Source organism: Prionailurus viverrinus, chromosome D4 (genome assembly GCF_022837055.1).
Source record: "Prionailurus viverrinus isolate Anna chromosome D4, UM_Priviv_1.0, whole genome shotgun sequence".
NCBI lineage: Eukaryota > Metazoa > Chordata > Mammalia > Carnivora > Felidae > Prionailurus > Prionailurus viverrinus.
The window spans coordinates 5,341,039-5,363,654 of NC_062573.1; the positions used below are offsets into that span (position 1 = coordinate 5,341,039).

Here is a 22,616-nt window from a genome sequence, read left to right on the forward strand (position 1 = left end):
ATGAGTGCGTTTGCTGTCTCGTAGATTAATGTGAAAATGTCAAAGATCATGTAGACCAAAGATTGGTTTTCACTTAAGAAAAGTTCTGTTATGTAACAGTATGGCATAAGATAGAATTGGTCTGTTTTCATGATCATTCCACTTTGCAAGTATTATTAATGTAGATGTGAACATTATTCCAGATACCAAGGATGTATCAGTGAATAAAACAAAGCCCTTGGCCTCCTGGAGCCTGCATTCTAGTGTGGAAAGAATTGGAGACAGACAACAAATATACCAATGAATAAATTATATGTCAGGTAGTAATAAGCACAATGCAGAAAAATAATAAGCTGTAAAAATATAAAACAATAGATTATTTATGTTATGTCTTGTTTACAAAAGGGTACTTTAACTATGATAAAATAGTAAGAGTTTAAAATGAGGCAGAAAAAGAATTAATGAGAAATGAGGGAAAAAATCCAGGAAGAAAGCTAAAAATACAGTTTAATAACTTAGCTATAATGTATGCTGAGAATGAGTCACAAATTTAGATCTAAGATCTCTAACATCTGACTCAAAAGCTTGTGAAATGTCACTGTCTGTGACATAAGAACAGACAGTTGAGTATGAGGGTTACAGTTGATTTAGTATAGAGATCAAGTGGGCATTCTCCTTGAGTATGTTTTCATTAAAAGGATAGCAGTGATACCCTTTAAAGTTATCTACGATGCAGTGACAGTTTGTGGGTTGTTTGTTATAATCGCCTTTAATGTAAGCTAGTGGCCTCATAGCAAGTTGCAATTCAGTAAAATATGGGGGAGTAAGAGCAGTGGCTGATTTTGTAATATGACAGGATTTAGAGCTGTTTGTTCTCATAATTACTTTTAACATTTTGGTATGTATTTTTCCAAGCCTTTTTTTTAAACTGCAATTCTAAAATCCAGGAAGCACTGAAAATGAAAAATATTTCTCTACGTTTGATACAAACTCATTTGATGGGAAAACCTGACCTGAATTGATGCAGGAGTACTTTAGTCTTTATTATTTCATTCAATGTGAATATTTTATGTTTCTTTGCACAAACGTGGGGTAGCATCTGAACTTACTGGGGATTTGGAAAATATATAGTAAATATTTTGTATTAGCTTTCTAAACTCTGAAAAACTATGAATTCTCAAAATAATCTGGTCCCAAGGGTTTTAGATAAGGAGTGGTAGGACCTACATAGTTTGTATATAAAATATATATTTAAAATAAGTACTTTTTTGTTCATCCAAAAAATACGAGTTTTTTATAGTTATCACAAAGATTACTCTCCTTTTTAGTGATGGCCTAATATTTTTTTATTATCAGTGTACTGTAATGTATAATCCTTTTAGATTTAGATGCTTCTAGTTGATTGCTTTATATCTTTTTGAATTAGTCTAATTATCCCTTAAGATATACATTCTAGGGTGCCCACCTGGCTCTTTTTGTAGAGCACGCGACTCTTGATCTTAGGGTTGTGAGTTTAAGCCCTATGTTGGATGTAAAGCTTGCATTTAAAAAAAAAAAAAAGAAACAAGTAAACGTGTTCTAGAAATGGAATTTCTGCATCAAGAAGAGGGCACATTTGAATGATCCATTCAGTAAATATGTATTGGGCTTCCTATTATATGTCAGGTATATATTGCCAAATTGCCATCTATATATGGTAAGTTTCAGGTTTTGTTTATTATTTAAAAAAATTTTTTTTAAATGTTTAGTTTTGAGAGTGCATGTGCCTGAGCAGTGGGGAGGGGGGCAGAGCATCCAAAGTGGGCTCCACGCTGTCAGCACAGAGCCCAATGTGGGGCTTGAATCCACACCACAAGATCATGACCTGAGCTGAAGTCAGATGCTTAACCATCTGAGCCACCCAGGCACCCCTCAGATTCTGTTTATAAGAGTTTGAGAGTGTTCGGGGCGCCTGGGTGTCTCAGGCGGTTAAGTGTCCGACTTCAGCTCAGGTGATGATCTCGCAATCTGTGGGTTTGAGCCCTGTGTCAGGCTCTGTGCTGACAGCTCAGAGCCTGGAGCCTGCTTTGGACTTTGTGTCTCCTTCTCTCTCTGCCCCTCCCCCACTTGTGCTCGCTCTCAAACATAAACAGTAAGAAAAAAATTTAAAAAGCAAGAGTTTCAGAGTGTTTTATGTTTTATATCTAACATGTGTTTATGAAAGTAGGTCCCAGTAGATAAAAATTCTTACATTCCTTACTCAGTAGCTTGGTGTAGGGATCTGTACCTGTTAAGACAAATCATATCAGAGAATGAAATCAAAACAAAATAAGAAAAAAAAACCCATCTTGCCACAGGAGCCTGGCTGCTCAGCCGCAGGCACCCTGAAGTGATGGAAATCAGTTGCCAGTATTTTCTTTACTCTTCTGGCCCTTTTTCTGCTAGTTCCTCACAAAGAACACCTTGAGAGACATAATCAGCCATATTCCATGAAAAGAATCTTAGTCATTGTGGGGAAAAGGTCTGCTAGAGGAGCGAAGGCTCTTTGGAGAGGTTCTTGGAGCCATCATTTCTTCACTATCTGAAGTCACGGATAGGACTTTCTTTTGAGTGGAGAGCCATAGGGTAGAGTATGTTTCCATTTTACTTTTGTATAGTCTTTGAGGGGATCATCTGTCTCAGCCTCAGCTCCCCTTCCAGGGGAAAAAAGGCATGGTTACACTGGATTTCCCAGTCACCTTATGTCCAGGAATTGTCTTGTGATTTTTCAGCCCAGTTGATGTGTTTATTAGGTTTGATTTGTTTGCTAGACACTTGAAACTTAACTTTTTTTTGGTGTATTAGTTTTTCTGACTTTAATGTTTATTATAAGCAAATTTTTGTTTTAGATGTCTGAGAGCTCATTACTTTTTTCCTTTTAAAACTCTTGTAGCATATACTAGTTAATACCCTCATGTGTTCATAGAAAAATGATCTAATTTGACATTTTTTTGTTAGTTGGGCTGTATTACAAGTACACTGTATCCCTTGAGCTTATCCATCAGTTGTATAAACTATTTATAGTATAGTGAAATATGTTGCTACAATAACAAGTAAATAAATGAATATGGTATGTGAGAAAAGCACAGAGAGAAATGGTGTTAAATAATTCACATTAGACTATTTTAATTATCTATGTTAAGAAAAGCTGCATGTCTTTAGTTTTTATTGGAATAGACCAATCAGATTTATTTGTGAGTCTTGACTTTTGACTTGTAGCTTGTATTAGCTAGTGTTCATTCCAGACTGATAACTATTCTCTTAGGATGAGATATTTCAGGAGAGGGTATTACAGGACTTAGATAATAGAGAAGACGTTTTCTTTATAAAATAGTGACAAGAATAAGATGTTAACATTCTTGATGTGTAGTACTACCTGAGAACTTCTAGAACATAAGATATTGAAAAGGGGTTCTTGGCTTTCTCCCTGTGATTACAAAGTATTTATGATTTGAAATGTTCAACACAGTGCCAAGTTCTTCATATGAATTGGGTGAATCAGTTTCAAGTTTTCATGGTACAGAGTTCTACTTACGTCCATTTTTTATAGTTGTACTATTTTATGTTGGCAGAATCTGTTATAGAAGATGCTATTGTTTATAGAGTTTGGGCTGCCTGGCCTCTCACTTGTCAGGCTATAATAACCATTTTTTGACACACCTCTGAGGTATAGGTATGGATAGGGATCATAAAGAAATACAACATTAAGTTGCTCCGGCAACTGAAAACAATAGTCAAAAGCTGAAATAGATACAGAAATCCTTAGGAACCTATCTCCATATATTTTGATATAAACCTTTAAATTAGTAATTGACAGTGCAACATCAACTGCTTGAAAGAGGGTTATAAAGATGCTAGTGAACATATTGTCTTGTAAACATCTAAAAAGCAGTATAACCTGGAAGGAGATGTTAAAAGCCATGCTTGAATGTGTGTATGCTCACACACACGTGCGTGCTCACACACACACACACACACACACACACACACACACACACACTGTTCAGAAAACTTTATCTTTAAAAAAGATACGAAATGCTGGGCATTGAATGGTAATAGAAGAATGGATATTGGGAGAAGTCATAAAGTAACTAGGCCTTGAGAGACAGGGGTGGAAATACAAACCTAAAACTGTTCCTGGTTCACTTAGTATAGAGAATAAGTCTTTGAATCTGAATCCTTTCAAGTGTTGATTATGGTTTAAGTTGAAAGCAAAGAGGACAATAGTAGAAAGGTTCAGAAAAAATTAACAGGTAAATTGGTTCCAACCTGAAGACTTCTTGATTCCCTTTCTGTGCTAATTCCTCCTAAGGGATTGAGTCATAGAATTTAGAGGTCAGCTAATCAGTCTTCCTGTTTTGCAGATTGGAAAATTGAGGACCAAAGGAGAAATACAGGATTAGACTGCCAGGTCTTTTCTTTTCTATCCATTGTACTTCTTACATTATGCTGTTTTACTTTTCCCCTCACCTTCTTGGTTGAATTTGGCCATGCTGTTTCTCTACCTCTTGCCTCCAAACTAAATGAACCAGAAGCAGCCTCAGGTTTGCATTTCTGTCATCCTTTATTTAAACCTAATTACTCTGAGGATGTTTTTCCCATTCTCTGTGGTGAAATTCTAGCAGGTAAATTTTGTTTAACCAAGGATTTGTAGATTTAGACCATCTTGCTCTTCCTGAAAGGTGTTCCATAGATTCAAATGTTGTGGATTTGAAACTTGTTCTCAGTATTTTATCTGTTCTCAGTGGTCTCTGATGTTTGAATAAAACTGAATCTTAATGTAATTTGTACAGGTATTACAAGCAATGGGATACCCAACGGGCTTTGATGCAGATATTGAATGTATGAGTTCCGATGAAAAGTCAGACAATGAAGGCAAAAATGAAACAGTGTCTTCAAACTCAAGCAATAATACTGGAAATTCTACAACTGAAACCTCCAGTACCTTAGAGGTATATTTATATATTTTTTTCCTAAGAAAAAAAGTAGTGTATGTAGGTTAGAGAAAATTTGAGAGATGTGGAAAAGTGTGAATAAGAAAAACATATACAAATGTATATAGTCCAGAGGCAGCCATTGTTATTATTAATATTTTGGTTTATTTCCATCCAGCCTTTTTCTGGGAGTATTTTTGTGCTGGCAATTGTATTTCCATGCAGTTTTACATCTTGGTTTTTTTTTTTTCACTATCAAAATATCTGTAACGATAACTGTATAATGCACAATACATAAATGTACCCTCATGTAACTAGCATTTTCTTTTTGCTGGCCACGGAAGTTCCTTCCAGTATTTCACAGTTATAATGTATCAGCACTATCAATAATAACTGAAGAGTGAAAAACCAGAAGATCTGGCAGAAGAAATTTAGGATTATTTGAAGTTTGTGCTGAGCTGTGGGAGGCTGTGGGTCATCATCAAGTCAGTCTAGCCCTGAGGGAGGCATAGCCTGATCTAGTATGTTCCTCAGACTCTGAGTGTGTCCTGACCTATGAGCGTATTGCCACAGATAATAGAATGGGACAAAAATCCAAGTACTGGGTATACCCAGCATTTTTGGGAATTCATGGGGCCCTTGTTTATTGCATTCTGCATGAGCAAAATTGGCTTCAAAGTAACAGCAAGAGGTTACATTAAGTTAAAAAAATGTTTTCATTTGTGGGCATGAGTATTTATCTGAGACTTAGTGGACTATGTAGTTTCTACTCTATAAACCCCTTGTAGTACCTGTTTATTGCCAGATGCTGCAGAAATTATGTCCAGAGCCTCAAGATGTTCTCAGGCTAGGAGCATCAAAGGCATGTTCATAACTAATTATAATGTAATATGATAAGTACCGTAATGGCAAAATGAATATAATAATGTGAAATCTCAAAAGGGGAAGTGATTAGGAAACTTACACAACTATAAAATCAAAGGGAGTAAAATGTGAGCGAGGTTTTAGGTGATGAGGAAGATTTTGCTATGTGGAGAAGAGGTAGAAGGAAGGCATTGGGGCCAAAGGAACAGGAGGTTATAATGGCCTGGGGTTGTGAAAGTAGGTGTTTGAGAGGCATCAGGTGGGCTGGTGGGGGGTGGGGGAGCAGAGAGAGGCTGAGGCCCGACTTGTCATGGGATATTGTGGAGAGACTGTGGCGCCTGGCTTTTGAGAGGCCCATTCATTCACAGGTGATGGTCACAGGCAGGGCAAGATGTTTTACTGGCAGTGTTATAAAGACTTAGAAAAGAAAGTACTCATTAATTATGAGACTCAGACTATTAAGTTGAGGGGAATGAAGGAGAGGGCGAACAGTGTGGGCTGCACTGATAGCCACATCCATGTGTGGCAGTTTTGGTAGTGAACACATCCATGCTTTGTTTCTATATAATGTAGTCATGGCATGGGCATGGGGGGAAAGAAAGCCCCTATTCTTCATTTAAGTTCTTCATTTAAAATTAAAATATTAAAATGCAAATATTTGTATGTCTTGACTCATTTTTTATAAAAGTGATTTCAGATTTGGAAAGCAGAGAGTAATTCCCATAGACCTAGTTTCAAAAATTACTCATTACCTTTTAAAGATGGAGGCTGGACATTTGCTTTGAAATTTTAAAAAGATAGATTACAAAAAACTCTTCAAAAAGTGATTTTTTTTTATTGCATTCGACCCAGGCATGTTTATTAAACTTGAAAAGTTGTCCAGTGTTTGACTTTTTCTACAGCATTAACCACTTACCAAAATCAGCACAGAGTAGTGTGTTAAGAGAATCTTGCTGTTCTTTGAATTTGTAACATAATAATTGTTTTGGGCATTCATCTCTTCAGCATTTCTTGAGCAATTACTATGGTAGAATTAGAGGCATGATCTCTAACCTCAAAAAGTGCTCAATCTTTGGGTCTTTCCTTTCTCAAGATTATAGTTGCAGTATTTTGTCATTTGTTTTATTTTTGGTGCTGTCCTGTCTCTTCATTTGAGCCTTCACACTCTTACATGAAGTACTTCTTCTTATTGCAGTCTTTTTTTTTTTTTTTTTTTTTAATTTTTTTTTCAACGTTTTATTTTATTTTTGGGACAGAGAGAGACAGAGCATGAACGGGGGAGGGGCAGAGAGAGAGGGAGGCACAGAATCGGAAACAGGCTCCAGGCTCCGAGCCATCAGCCCAGAGCCCGATGCGGGGCTTGAACGCACGGACCGCGAGATCGTGACCTGGCTGAAGTCGGACGCTTAACCGACTGCGCCACCCAGGCGCCCCTCCTTATTGCAGTCTTAATCCTTCCTCGAATGAATTCTTTCTGCCACTCCTGGCGTGATTTTTTTCTACAACACAAATCTAGTCCTGACTTTTCTAGATTAAATCTCTCCGTGACTCCCCATAGTTCATGATAAAGTCAAAGCTTATTTGCATGGCATGCAAAGTCCTGTATGAATTGGCTCCTTCGAGTGCGTTTCTGATCAGGTCCTGCCTTCCTGTCCTCACTCCCTTATACAGCCACACTGTGCTTCTTGCTGTTTCCCAAACAGATGTTCTTTGCTTCTCTTGGGCCTTTCCGTGGCTGTTTCTTCTGTCTAGAATGCCCTTCTCCTTTGTTTCTACCTTATCATGGTCCGGTACTTACCTCTTTAAGGTCAAATTCTCATGTCACTTCCAGGAAAACTATCCTGATTGCCATAGAAGGTGATTCCTTCTGCTGTGTTTCCATAGCACACATCTGTTCTATAATATACACTGTTTTAAAGTGATTATGTCTGTCCCGCTATACTCTAGCTCCTTTGGGCAGAGAATGACTGCTTTTATTCTTTTTTTAAATTTCAGAATCCATAGATTGTAGCCTACTGTTTTTACCTTAGGTGCCCTTAAATCTCTTTAGAGAGAACTGGGAGATGTGTAGGAACATTTTGTTCCCATCTCCCAAATTGAAAATTATTTCTTCCTAACCCTAAAGATGAAAAACAGTGAACACTCAGATGTCATGTGAATCTCCACTGTTCTGTCCGCTTTGTTAGTCATGTAAAGTATTATTCTTAGATCATGAACACCACAGAGCAGACCCTAGAGTGCCACGTAATGGCAAGGCCATGTTGCTCTTGAATACTGATCTGTTGAGACAGCCCTACTCTAGAGGCAGATTGGCTTGATGACTGATTGCTGTGCTTACTGCTGTAGAGTTTCCATACCTTTAAAGATATTTTGTCATTTGTATATTGAGGTGATCACACATTCTAGCTCCTAAATGCTTTACAGCATAATTTTTGAGTGTCTTTTCAGCAGAAACCTAGTATAATTGTATTAATGAGAAATTTAATATTCTAAAATCTTACTTGATTGAACCTCCTTTTAGGTAAGAACTCAGGGCCCTATCCTCACAGCAAGTGGCAAAAATCCTGTAATGGAGCTCAATGAAAAAAGAAGAGGTCTTAAGTATGAACTCATCTCGGAGACTGGTGGAAGCCATGACAAACGCTTTGTAATGGAGGTGTGTACCTAGATTCAAGCCAACTTTTTCTCCTCAAAGACATAGGATATCCTGAGCTCATATGTAAAAAAGTTTTAGACTGAGTTAATTCTTTTGGCACTATGTGACTTTTGGTTTTTCCCGTGTTGTGATACATTTAAATGAAAACTATATAGAGGAATTATATGGGATAATTGCAGAGTGTTGTTCTTGATTTTAGGTAGAAGTAGATGGACAGAAATTCAGAGGTGCAGGTCCAAATAAGAAAGTGGCAAAGGCAAGTGCAGCTTTAGCTGCCCTGGAGAAGCTGTTTTCTGGACCCAATGCAGCAAATAATAAGAAAAAGAAGATTATCCCTCAGGTATGAGTTAAGCATTAAACCTTTGCAATACTTTTGAAAAATATTACCAGAATTAAGTTTCCTTTTCTGTCTTTGTGCCACTTTTTCTGAAGTTGTTTCTTTTTCTTGCATTTGACAACCGTTTCCTTGAGTTAGATCGTGAATACTATAATAATCCGTGTTCTGTGGTCTTTGTAGGCAAATTATATATTAAAAAGAGGCTATCAGTATTACTTGGGGGCTTTCGGTCACTCTGGATGAAGTAGAGCATTGAAGGATCTGGACTTTAAAGAGATGTTGGATTTGTTTAGGGGAGCCGCCGAGAGTACAGGGGCTTACTTTCATCAGAGTCTGCAGACGCACTTCCATTTCCTTTCCAGTTTTGTCCTTTTGCATTATTTATTTTGTGTTTTCCTTTGGGGGCGACACAGTAAAACTTGACCCTGTAGTGCTTCTGTTCATTCCTGACAATGGGAATGTCAATGCTGCTGAAGACCCAGGATTATAGCAACGTCTTTAGAAAAGATGGCCTCCTAATTACATGCTTTTGGATAACAGGTTCTTCTGTTATTTATGCATCAAAAATATTTTCTAGACATATGCTATGTACATGATTGTGAGGGCAAAAGAGATACACTACTGAATATGAGACATGTTCTCTCCCTGGTAGAAAGTTCTCCCTGGTGGAAAGTGCTGGTTCAGTAATATGGTAGAAACAAGTCACTTGAAAATGTTTAGACTAATAGGAGGTAGCTTAGATTATTTAAGATTCTGTTTTAGTTGGTTTAGTTTCTTTTACATATGCCGAGTCTTCTCGAAGAGGGTAGAATTGATCCCGGTTTGTAGATGAGGAAACAAGGCCCAAAGAAATGAAGACGCTGCATTTAGTAGCGGAGCTAACTAATGGTAAGATCTCTTTAAATCGGGTTCTTCTCTGGGAATTCCAAAGACCGAGGGCATTCTGTTGCGTATGATAGACATTGTAGAAATTTGTCTTCTTTTACTCATCGTAATAAACATTGTCTAAATTCTAGGATTCAAACTGTAAACAAGGAAAACTAACTTTTACTGAGATACAAAGTACAAATAAAGTGTTTAAATTGCACTGGTACACACGTGGAGAGAGAATAAGTGGAATTTATTTTCCTAAAACCTTCCAGGATGTTTGCTAAATTAGTAGAAAGATAATTGTTACCTTGTTTGTTTTGGTATGTTTTTACCATGAGTTACATCTTGTATTGGATCATTTTAGCGTTTAAAAAGCTAGCGCAGATAGTTATTAGGTAGTTAAGTTTGGTTCTAGTAGACATGAGCTCTATTTGTGTGGAGTCACTCTGCTGCCACCAGATTGTTACTTCCTGACTACTTGGATTAAACTGTGTTTAAAAAAAAAACAAAAAACAAAAAAAAAAAAGCCCCAAAAAACAAAAGATGTCTTCATGAAGTTCACCCGTTTTTAGAAATTTTCCATACTAGAAGCTATAAAACTCATGTGTTCAATGTGCTTGACAGCCAAGAAGCAGTCTATTTTGGATGTGTGGGCTACATTTTTTGTCAGCCAAATAGAAAAAATGGCTGTCCCTGTGCATGATACATTCGACCTTGAAACTGTCTTCTCCCCAGTTATTCTAGTGGTACAGGTGCTCCCAGGAGGAATGAAAGATGATGATTTTCCAGTGTGCGAGAAATGTGTGTATGCTCTGATGTTTAAGCTGTTTGAGATCTTGTTGACTTTATTCATTGCACAGTGAGCTTTGAGGCTCTCTCTGCACCTCCTTCCCTGCACCTGGGTTATAGCAGGGAATTCTTATAGTTTCTAGTTTGAGTTTTTGTTGTGTCTTTATGTTAAAAAAAATAAGTGTGATGTTTAATTTAAAACTAGATGTTCTTGATTTTCTTAAAATTTCAGTTTTAGAAAGGGATGTTTTAGCAGACTTGTGTTCTGTTAGTCCTTATCCTACTCTTCAGAGTTTTCTATTTTCTCAGTTGCTCTTTCTACTCTGAAGTAAAGAAAGTGGGTATCCTTATCCTCACTGTACAGTTAGTGGGGAGACTCTGGTAGATGTAGAGATTATGTGACTTTACTGGAGTCTCATGGCATTTTAGAGCCAGAGGGGACTTTAGAGGTGGTATTTATTTAATGATTGGTACATACACACATACACATACAGCAGCAGAAACAGCCTCAAAGAAATCATGTGACCTTCCTGGAATTCTCATTTTTGGCCTTCCTGTCATAGTTCTGTGTGTGTGTGTGTGTGTGTGTGTGTGTGTTTAAACTTCACTCAGGCTCACAGTTGATTCTTGGTGGTTGGTTGTTGCAGTATTTTTTCGTCTGTAGGTGGAGAATTCAGTGGATTTCGAACCTAGGTATCAAGTGCCCATATTCCTTTAGTCAGGCCTAAAATGACTTTAAATATAATTTGACTGCTGAAATTTGTGTATAGAAAGTGAACTCTTTCTGGGTAACCCTCAAGTGAAAAGAAGAAATTATTTGCATATTTTTATGAGCCAACATATTCTCCAGAACGGCTCTGTAAGGTAGGTGTCATTTTTATTATAGACGATAAATTAAGGTTCAAGGTCATAGATGACTCATTGACTCATCTACAGGCTCAAGTTTCTCATAGAGGTTGTGCATTACAGAGACAATGAGATGTTAGTTCTTATTTTTCTTAGTAATGAAAATGTGTTATTTTTAACAGGCAAAGGGTGTTGTGAATACAGCTGTGTCTGCAGCGGTCCAAGCTGTTCGGGGCAGAGGAAGAGGAACTCTAACGAGGGGAGCTTTTGTTGGGGCTACAGCTGCTCCTGGCTACATAGCTCCAGGTATAGTACAACCTGTAGGAGGCCTGCTTCCTCTTCCGGGTCAGACTTTGAAGAACAGCCTCTCCTTTATTTTCTGGGGTTAATTATACACGGTCTCTGGAAACATAGCAGGAGTGTAAGACGGGTGTGCGTGGAAATTCAAAAGAAGAGAATCTATGGAATGTCATAGGTTTTCCCCTGGCATCTGCTGAGTGACTAGAGGCTTCCTGGAGGGAGGTGACAGAGGAAGGATATTATACCTGGTTGAGGGGATGTATTTTGACAGTGAGGAAACTAACAGCTGCTCCACGGATTGAGGGGTGTGGACGTTGAGCAGGGTGCATTCAGCGGGGGCCCAGAAGGTGGTTGGGTGTGACAGGAGAGGGAAGCTGCTGGTAAGAGACTCCCTCACTGGGGTGAAGCCTGCTGTTAGTAGCATTTCTTTAACTCAGTGTTTGGGATTCAATAAAGGCTACAGAAGTACAAACAGGGAAAAAAAAGGGGAACTTACTTAATCCAGAGCTTACTCTACGTCAGAGACTTTTGCATAAATGATTTCACTTAATTGCTTTTTAATCTTCACAGTGTTTCCTCAAGTAGAAATTATTTCCATTTTCTAGACGAGGGAACTAAAGTTTAATGGGAGAAGGCAGCTAGCTCAGGCTGAGACATGTAGCAGACATCAGAGCAGAGATTTGAACGTAGGTGTTTGCAGTTGCAGAGTTTATATTCTTTCCCTTTCACCACCTGGCTTGAGGGAGATGGGAAGAGATGCCCTCTTCTTGCGTTCTGTTCTAATACTCACGTCATTTCAGCAGTGGATACAGAGCTGTCTCATTAAAGATAAGTTGTCTGCAACATTGAACGTATGGAGCTTTTTTCCTCTACGTTTTTTTATTTTGAGAGAGACAGAGACAGCGTGAGCTGGGGAGGGGCAGAGAGAGCGAGTGAGCAAGCCCTGCAGTGCCCACACAGAGCCTGACATGGGGCTGGCACTCATGAAACTGGGATCATAACCTGAGCTGAAACTGAGAGTCTCAGATGCTTAACCAACTAAGCCACCCAGGCGCCCCCACCCCCACTTTTTTTTTTAAGTTTATTTATTTGCATGTATGGAACTTTTGACAAGTAAACTGCTTGTAGTTGTTGGTCAGGATGAAATTGTCATAAGGATTGAATCTTACCCCATCATTGTATTTTATGTAACATTCTTAAGAAGTTCACTTACATTGTGTGTGTGTGTGTGTGTGTGTGTGTGTGTGTGTGTGTTCTTTTGTTTTATTATTATTTTTTTAATGTTTATTTGTGAGGGGGTAGGAGGGGCAGGGGGGACAGAGGATCTGCAGTGGGCTCTGCACTGACAGCAGAGAGCCTGATGCAGGAGGGCTCAGACCCACAAACCGTGAGATGATGACCTGAAGTCAGAAGCTTAACTAACTGAGCCACCCAGGTGCCCCATTTTTGTTTGTTTGTTTGTTTAAGAAAGAGAATGGGCTATTTGGGAAGTTCTATGGATGATGTGGTTTTGGAATTAGACTTGTAGGAGTTGATTCCAGTGGGAGCGTAGCGCAAAGATGTGTCATACAAAGAATATATTCACTCATTCAAATATCATGTGCCTGCTTTGGGATTTTACTGTCATGGCTTATGATCGGGTAAGACATGCTGATGAAATAATCACGATTATAAACTGTGAAGGTTGTAATGAAGGAGAAGGGTATGTAATGTGAGGGAACATAACAGAGAAACTGGGTCTAGGCTTTGGGGCCTAAAGGCTTCCACAAAGAAGTGACACTTGACCTGAGCTTTGGAGAATGAGGAGGAGTTAACTCAGGGAAAACTGGGGTGGAAGAGTGTTGCACACAGAGGGAGCAGCATATGCAGAGACCCTGTGCTGCTGGACCAGGGAACTTGGCTGGTGAGAAGGATGGAGGAAGGTCAAGACATCTGTAGCGTGGAGAGCATTGTGTGTTTTGGGTGGGGGGGCGGGAGGAGACTTGACAGGGACGGGAGTGATTCGAGCTAAAGCCGGATGCGCAATCCCAGTCCTGGAGGCTGTGGTTTGGATTTTGGCCTTAGAATGCTAAGTGCAGTGGGAAGTCATGAAGGGTTCTAAGGAGAGAAGTGACAAGATCAGACTTTTTTATAAAGATCACCATCTATAGTGTGAAGAATAGATTGTAGGGATAGAAGTGGATATGAAAAGACAAGTTAGAAGGTTTTGGTGAACTCATAGCCCAGGGCAGAGACAGTGCGGGTATCTCCAGCGGGTGCACGGCAAGGAGTGACCAGATTGAAGACCCTCCTGCAGAAGCCTAATTAATGGATTTAATGTGGAGAATGAAAAAAGAGGGAGGTCTCAAGGATTTCTCCTGGCATTTTCAGCGAGAAGAACTGGGTGGGTGACTTTGACATAGAAGGAGACTGCTGAGGGATGAGGCAGGGAGGGAGATGGAGGAGGACAAGGTTCCTTGTGGTTTGATTCTGTTTATATGTCCCAAACTAAGACACTCTTCTGTGCATCTCACTGTTTCTACTGATACTTAGTACTGTTTTGCTTTATTCCATCATTATTTAAAGGAAGCCGCTTTTATTAAATGATGACAGGCAAGTTATTGAGATGAATTTTCTTGCCTGTGCTTACGTGTTCAGTGGGGGCTTTGTCCATCCGGTGGCGTCTACGGTTGCTTGGTCTTCAATGCCTAGCCCCCGCCCGAGTGGGAAACACCCATCATCTAGTGGTGGTCATCGTGGAAGGCATCATGTGTGTCTGCTTGTTGCCAGGCGTGTTGGCTTTATAGTAACTTTTCTCTTATGTCATCGCATTGGCCTCTTTGAAAAGGCCTGTCTCCTGAAGCTTTTAAAAATGAAGTTCTTTTATAGCCTAGAGAAGATTCAGATTAGGTCAATTAGATTATGAATAGGTTATATGCCATCTGCAGAGTGTCTTCTGTGCAACAGGGACTGTAGTAAGTATTTTTACATACATTATTTAATTACATTCCCCTGCCAACTCAATTACTGTAGAAGACTGTGAGGCTCAGAGAGGTTAAATAACAGGCACAAAGTCACCTTGCTAGTGAAAAGGCGGAGTCGAGGTTCGAATCCCACAGCCTGATCAGTGGCCAGCTTAGTAGTTGTGGTTTTATCTCTCCTTGAGGAGGCTTTGGTAAAACCCTTGAAACTGTAGCCTTGGCCGTCCAGCCAGCTACCTTTTCCTGGAATAGACATGATGTACGAACTTCTTTTTAAAGTATTAATTTCTCTTTTGGCCTCTGATACTGTTCCTATTTCATATTTCCTAGTGTTGCTTTCAGCTGCATTGCATCCTCTTGAAAGACAGGATTTGGGGAGCACTAAAGACTAAGACTTCGTTGTACTATTCCCAGTTTTATGTGACTTAAGTATAGACTAAAAAGTGAAAATTTTCATCTCTCTGGAAATGTTTGAGTTAGTCCCTAAAAGCAGTTTACTCATTCAGCATACATTTGAGTGTTTTGTTTTAATCAAGAGATTTGGAACTGTGCATTCAAAGATTGACTAACATCTGCCCCAGTGAATGCTTGAGGTCATATGAGGTAGGAATAGACACTTGAGTAAACACTGTGCAATGTGATACAAGTTATAACCTGGGTGGGTGGGGGGGGGGGGAGAAGGAGTGAACAGCAAACCCAGGAGACTTTACAGAAGAGGTGACATTTGGTCCTGATCTAAAGGATGAGTTGTAGTTGGGCAGCTAGAGAAGGAGGGAAAAAATCCTCGCAAGCAGCAGAAATGATTATAGAAAAAGGGGTTGTAATGTTAAAACAAATCCTTTTTTTTTTTTTTTTTTTTTTTTTTTTTAGGTACAGTGTGAAGGGCTCATGTAGGTTTTATTCTGTTGTATTTTATTATTTTAGGGAGAGACAAGGTGAGCTGGGGAAGGGGAGAGAGAGAGAGAATCCTAAATAGGTTCCATGCTCAGTGAGGAGCATGATGTGAGGCTCGATCCCATGACCCTGGGATCGTGACCTGAGCCAAAACCAAGAGTTGGATGCTCAACTGACTGAACCACCCGGGCACCCTTTGTTCTGTTTTATTTTGTTTAAAAAAATTTTTAAGAAAAATATTTATTTTGAGAGAGAGTGCAAATGGGAGAGGGGCAGAGAGCTAGGAGACAAAGAATCCCAAGCAGGCTTCCTGCTGTCAGCATGGAGCTAACGTGGGGCTTGATCCTATGAACTGTGAGATCATGACCTGAGCTGAAATCAAGAGTCAGATGCTTAACCAGCTGAGCTGCCCAGGCGTGGCCCTGCCTCTGCACCCCATTCTATTTTAGAACCCAGTTTCCCTAAAGATTTACCCAAGCAATTTAGTATTTATGGATATATTTTAAAAAATATTTATTTATTTTTGAGAGAGTGCAAGCGGGGAGAGGCAGAGAGAGAGGGAGACACAGAATCCGAAGCAGGCTCCAGGCTCTGAGCTGTCAGCACAGAGCCCGATGTGGGGCTTGAACTCACGAGCTGGGAGATCATGACCTGAGCCGAAGTTGGATGCTCAACCGACTGAGCCACCCAGGTGCCCCAGTATTTATATTTTTTAAAGTTGTTTTATTGAAAGGTTAAAGATGGGGGCCTCTGTTAACACAGTATTTCTAATCCCTACTACACTATAAAGAAGCTTGGAAGATTTCTCATTTTGCAGATATGGAAAGACAACTCAGAAATGAAATGTTTAAGGACATAAAAGAATCTAGAGCCAGAACAAATTGATTCAGAAACTTCTCTGTTCTTTAGACTGGTTTTTATTGACAGTGTGAGCCTTTTCCATAGGCACCAGATGCTAATGTTAGTTTTGCCAACATTTACTGAGAGCCTCTGTGCTGGGGCCAGGAATTCAGATTATCAGGAGACATGGACCTTGTCCCCAAGCTCACAACCTGATCCACATGCCCATTTTTAGCAACAGTTGAGGCTTTAGCCTGTTGTGGCACTGCCTTCTGAAGAAACCTGGAAAGTTCTGTTTTCCAACTTTAAAGAAATTAGTAATTTGAGTGATTCTCAGCGTTCTTTGTTCAACAAAGTATATGTAGGGAGTGGTTATTATGTGACAGACCTTCTGCCAAGTTGTGGTGATGCAAAGGTGTCAGACTTGGTGTCTGTCACCCTAGTGGGGGACACAGACACGGAGTCGATAATTGTAACACAGCGTGGTAAGTGCAAGGAGAAAGACTATTCTGGTGGGTTAGGAGAACCTTGTAGGTCGTGCGAGAAATCTTTCACGGTAAGCGGGAACGGAGGGTGCGGCCACTGTGGGAATGGCTCTCGTTCATCCAGCATCTAGAAGTCCTCAGGGCCCAAGATGCCGGGCCAGGCAGTCCTTGTGAACTGGGCCAGGACCGGTCGAGTGCCCTTTGCTCTGGACTGATCTGCTTTCTTCTCTTTGTACCAGGCTACGGAGCACCGTATGGTTACAGCACCGCTGCCCCTGCCTATGGTATGTATGCCATGTTTCTGATTTCTCCTCTTAGCAGTGCTGTCACAGCAATCTAGAGCACAGTTTGTATCCAGGGTTTCTTTCAATGAATTGGAGGATCTCAGACGTATTCATTCTAGTGACCCAACTTAAATTCCCTTTGAAAATGCCACAACCTTGTGGTTCTTGGTTTGGTTGGAGTTGCTCTTCTCTCCGCTTTGCCTGATTGAAGGACTGCCTGTTCTAATTGCCTGTTTCTGACCATATGGAAATTAAATATTTTAAGTAGTTCTTCTTACAGCCAACTTATACTCCATTCAAAGGCTACTGAAGGGCCAAACCCGGTTTCTGGCTTGACTGCTCGCCGGTTACATGGCTGCATTGAAGTTTCTGGCTTGAAACCGTGTGGGTGACTTGAGTTAGGGTTAGGAAATGTTCACTTCAAATTTGTAGCCATCGTCCTTTTCTGCAAACTTTGCTTTAGAGGTGGTGTAAATGAGCCCCAGCGTGGCAGTGGGCTCTCACCAGCAGCGTTACTGAAGTGCTGACTGCAGACAGTCTGTGGTACGTGTTACAGAATCAGGATTGTCTCCTCTCCCTCCAAAAATAAGAAAGTAAAATAAAAGTAAATGCAGAAATGAAACTCAGTGGCCCTTTGGATAACTTTTGAATGAGGTTTATGTGGCAATGGAGGCAGTAGGTTTGGAGTCAGTGATATGCCCTCTTAGACCTTTTCCCTGAGGCGCTACACGTTGTGGGTCCGCCATCTGCAGGATGTCTGCCACCGCGAGAAGAAGAGAGCACGGGTGTGCGTGCGCGTGAGAGAGCGTGGCGCGAGCGTGTGTGCGTGCACGCGTGAGCACGTGTTGGTGCGACCTCAGGCTGGATGTGCACACGCACAGCAGGGAAGGACGTGGACTGTCCCACTGCTTGTGGCGTCAGCCCTCCACACGAGTCTCAGGACCCTTCATTATGCTTTCTCTCTTCATGCGTCAGCTTTTCCATCTTTGTTCAGATGAAAATTATGGGTCCTTATGACACTGCTAAATTGAAGCTTCATCTGATGTCCTAACTGTAAAAAATAAGTAGAAAATGAACAGTTTTACGACTTTCCCCTTTAAGATAGACTATTTCTATCCTGGAAAGATGTGGAGAAGCTGCAAGTGTCAAATGTTTGGGGTGAGTTTTCTCTACAGCAAAGTGCCCAGTCTGGGGTTTCCTCCTCTACCGGAATGTTTCCTCTGGAACACTCCAGTATGGTCAGGGCTTCCCCAGATTCCCCACGTCCCTGATGTGGGGTGATTGGGAAGTGAGAACTTATTCAAGAAAATGTTTTCACCCAGAATTGCTTCTAAATTCAAATTCTCTAGTTCCTTGTGGTTTTGGCCATTTGCTTTTCCCATTCAGCCACCTTGTGGGTATCCTGGCCACCTCATCCCTCCTGTGAATTAGGTCTGGGCAGTTTATCCAAATGCATCTTGACTCACTGCTCCATCGTGCTATGTCTTGCGTGAGCGGCAGAGCACCCGCCTGCTGGGGCGGGTTGTTAAGTCTGTGTCTTTCTTTTAGACAAAGTGAAGTCTCACGTTCTTCAGTACAGGTTTGCTAGAGCTTAATTTTTCTCCTTGAAACACTGGTTTGTCTAGGCTTTAAGCTGCATTCATGTTTTTCCTCAGTCTTTAATTTTTCTCTCTTGTTCCTCCCTTTCCTCTAACATTATACTTTCACCCTGTGGCCTCTGAGCCCCACTTCAGAAGGCTCCTCTCTTCCATGTGCCATATAACTGACTTCCAAAGCTGGTGAAATTTGATGCCCCCATTTTTCACATAAAAGATTTGGTTTTTAAATGTTACTGTGATGCCAACCTACTAAAACAATGCTTTATTTTGGCTGTAAGGTAAATATGTCTTTTGGCCTTTGTAAAGCTGTTGCATGTGGGGTAATTTCCCTCTGATCATCTGGTGCTCTTGAATACCTGCTGTTGCTGCTTTGTGATTTCTCCATAGGTTAAATATTAGACTAGAAATAGCAGATTTCAAATCATGCTTGAGTATGCAGAAGTTTGTGAGGCCACAAGAACTCGTTCATTACAAAATTAAGAAAGTAGTTAATCTTTCCAGATTTGCCACGCCAATATCGGCAGTAGCCATTAAGAAAGTAAGTACCTGGTCGTGACTCCAGGTGGAGCGGTCTCTCTGGGGAGCGGAGGCCTGCACGGAAAGCTGTGCTTTGGGTCTTGACTGACAGCCATCCCTGTTTCTCCTGTAATATGTGATGTGCCAAATTGAAAACGATTCTGGATTTCTGGAGTCCCTCTGGAATATTAATCAGTAGCACTGCTTTTGATCTTTGGAACTCATGGCTGCTCACTCAAATGAAATTGCCTTCTGAATGTCATTCTTCCTAGGATATAGCCCTCTTAATTTTGAGTGGAAAATAACTAACGATCAAAATATTAGGAGCAATTTCAAAACAGGAGATCTGTTGAGAGGTTTGTGGGTCTCCTCCCAGATGGTTCATGTTGACTGACTAATCTGGAAAAGGTTAACGATAATTACTGTAAGATATTTTTTAACCTGAAATTTTTATTGGATTATTAAACTTATTTGGAGTCCTCTCCGTTTCTTTTCTCTGTAGGTTTACCCAAGAGAATGGTTCTGTTACCCGTTATGAAATTCCCAACATATCCTGTTCCCCACTACTCATTCTTTTAGCAAATGACAGAAGCTAATTCCTATTGAACAACAAATACAGTACAATACAGAATGTTAGAGAAAAAGCCTTTTTATCCTGCTTTCTTTGAACACATACTTGATCAAAATTATTTGTAAAGAACATCTTTCCTACTTTTTGATTTTAACAAATGCAAATTTAGTTCTCTAAAACTTGAAAACAAAAAAGAAACTAGTTCTGTGAAACGGTACCTCATTTCCGGAAAATAACTTATACCAGCCCTTCTGTTCTAGGGAAATAAGTCTAGCAGTTCAAAGTTTAAGTTTTAAGAGGAGTATCAGATTATGTAAAATTAAATTTGTGAAGGATGTATAGAGTCTCAAACACTGATCACAAATAAACTGCTTTGTTGTAACACAGAGTACTGCCTGGTTCCTGACGCAGTCACTGATTCTTAGCTCTGATTGATATGTATTTGCCCCAGGGCACTTGAATTTGGGCTGTAGTTATTTTTTTTAATACAGTACAATAGAGACTTTTCATTTAAACTTTAACTTTGTAAATACTGAAGTGTGTAATTAAAGCCAATAAAATATGGGTTTGAATATTGTTTTAGCTTATTATTTTTGATATGTTTTGGTATCAAATTACAAGGAATTGAAAACTAATAATAACTTAGCCCTCGAAACCCATTCATTTGTAAGGAAACTGCTAAAACAAAGCAAAGGCAATTGTTAGCTTGAGCCAGTCTGCTCACTTTGTAAGCCCTTTGTACTGCTGTCCAAGGGCCTCCCCATGATAAAGGTGCATTCTGTTATCCGAGCATTGCTTATTCAGATGATGGCACTACCCAGAGATGGGGAAGGAGGAATGTGATTATTTTAGTTTCCTAATTTCCAAGTTTTAAAAGAGAATAAATTAATCGATCAATCACCCTCTCTTGTTCTTGTGGCCTTCTTCACTCTGTAAGATATTGTGTTCACTTCCCTGGCTTTTTTCATGCAGATAGAAGATTAGCGATTTTTCTGGGATTCATTGAAAGGTCTCTTTTCCTCTTCAATTACATCAGAATCTAAAGCAGCAACAGGGTCCCCATAAAAACTTGCTCTTCGATTGTCCCAGTTCTTGTTGAGTGCTGCTGTGAAAAGTGACAGGTTTCAGCCATGGGTCAGCATTTATTTTTAAGTTTTTCTTAAAATTTATCTGATTAAGCTGGTGAAAAATGATCAGTCGGTAACATTGTGCTGTCCTGTAAAGGGTGCAGACCCGAGCCTTCCCCTTGCATTCTCGCCTTGTTTGGAAAGCCTATGATGTTACTAGAAGGTAATGGTTTCATTAAGGTACTCACCCCCATGAAGGCACCGGTGTGGTCCCGTGTGGATATTTCTAAGTCGCTGTGTCTTAAAAATGTCCGTTTTGAGTACGAATTAGCTTCCCTTTTCAGTTCTGCTTCTCAGAGCTGAACAGTGCCCATCAGTGAGAATGGGCTTCATGAAATACTGCAAATTTATGTACCAGATTTCTCTGGGACCACTAAATGAGAACGAGATGGGCAATTTAAAACAAACGTCAGTGTCACTTCTCAGATGTGTATTTATTACGAAATGGCTTGTTACTTCTGCTACTTGACCTTTAGTCTTTATTAGTGGTGGGTGATACTTTAATAAAACCTCATCACTTGCTAGAAATAGCTGTGAACTTATCATTCTCATCCTGTGCATTAGTGGCTAGACATAAACAAGAGGGCCCATTGCAGCTGGGAGTTTTCATGTTTCATTGATTCATTTTGCTGACCTATGGATGAAACGGAGCCATCACTGAGAAGAAAAAGCATGGCTGGTAGTGTCCAGTTTTTATTAATTAAATATTTACAATAGTCCTTTTTGTTTCTGGAATACTATTAATTGGCAGCTGCAGCTGTATTGTTACTTGAAATTGATCGTCAAATTTGCATTCCAAGTTGGAATCTCTCTGGAGATTTCTCTTTAGAAAATTCTTTTGAAGTAGCTGACTCAGCTTTGGAATTTAACCCCTCTATAATGGTGAAAAGGGAGCTGTGCTGTTTTCCAACATGATGGCAGTCATTTCAAATGGTTTCTACCAAGTCTTTTTTTTTTTTTTTTTAATTTTGTTGTTTGTTGGAAGTTACTAACCATGTTGTAAACCTGCCCAGTTGCTGCAAACTTTTACATTTCTCTGCTTTACTTAAAATAATTGAGCTGTCAGTCCTCTGTTAGAAGTGGTAACCATGCAAGTTCAACTGTTTAAATTTTGTAATGAATTAAGTGTCCCCCTCCCCACCTTCTGCCCTCCCTCCCCCCTCCATTTTGTAATGAAAATTCCACTTACAGCTGAAAGAGCAGAGAAATATAAATGAAGCTCTTGGCTTCACCAAATTCTGTGAAATTAACACCAAGTTTTGCTTCTCTGCTCTTTTCTCCACTGTAGGTGGTTTTTTCATTGACAGCCCCTATTGCCAGCCTCTGAGCGTCGCACCATTTATTATTCACTTGGGCCCTCAAGATTTCTTCTCTGACTTCTAGAACCATCAGGTTGTCTGGCTTGAAATGGCAATTTCTGTCTTGGTCTTAAGAGCCTTGTGACCCCCTGAGGCTTTCCAGCTTTCAGATACACCACTCTGACACCTTCTTTGGAAAGCAATGACTGAGCATTTTACAGAAGAGCAATACTTTTATTCAAAGCCACGGTGTCTGTTTTAAAACTTCTCCTTTGGAAACCTAGCAATATCTGTACTTAAGCCCTCCTAGCGTAGTCTCTTGTCCGGGAGTTTACAGACCAATGGAGAACTTAGAATCAGTGTGTGAGCTGTGCTATCTTCTGACAGTTTTTTAAACTTTTTTAGCACATAACTTGGGTAGTTGCATTCCCGACTGCGTCAGTTAGCGCT

The 22,616-nt window shown here is 40.0% G+C and overlaps 1 protein-coding gene across 9 annotated transcripts in view; it reads left to right on the forward strand.

The window, feature by feature from the left end:
• The window catches only part of STRBP (spermatid perinuclear RNA binding protein), a 72,789-nt gene that overhangs the window by 37,762 nt on the left and 12,411 nt on the right, over nt 1-22,616 (forward strand). For 7 of the 9 annotated variants that reach the window (XR_007146134.1, XR_007146135.1, XR_007146136.1 and 4 more), the window contains exons 12-16: nt 4,791-4,949; nt 8,317-8,451; nt 8,651-8,791; nt 11,476-11,599; nt 17,012-17,056. Coding sequence is in view for 3 of the 9 variants with exons in the window: in XM_047829203.1 (XP_047685159.1) it covers nt 4,791-4,949; nt 8,317-8,451; nt 8,651-8,791; nt 11,476-11,599; nt 17,012-17,056 (604 nt within the window). In the remaining 6 variants the exon portion in view is untranslated. Of the gene's footprint in view, nt 1-4,790; nt 4,950-8,316; nt 8,452-8,650; nt 8,792-11,475; nt 11,600-17,011; nt 17,057-19,672; nt 20,639-22,616 lie in introns of those variants that run through there. The other 2 variants (XM_047829202.1, XM_047829204.1) reach the window with 1 other exon arrangement.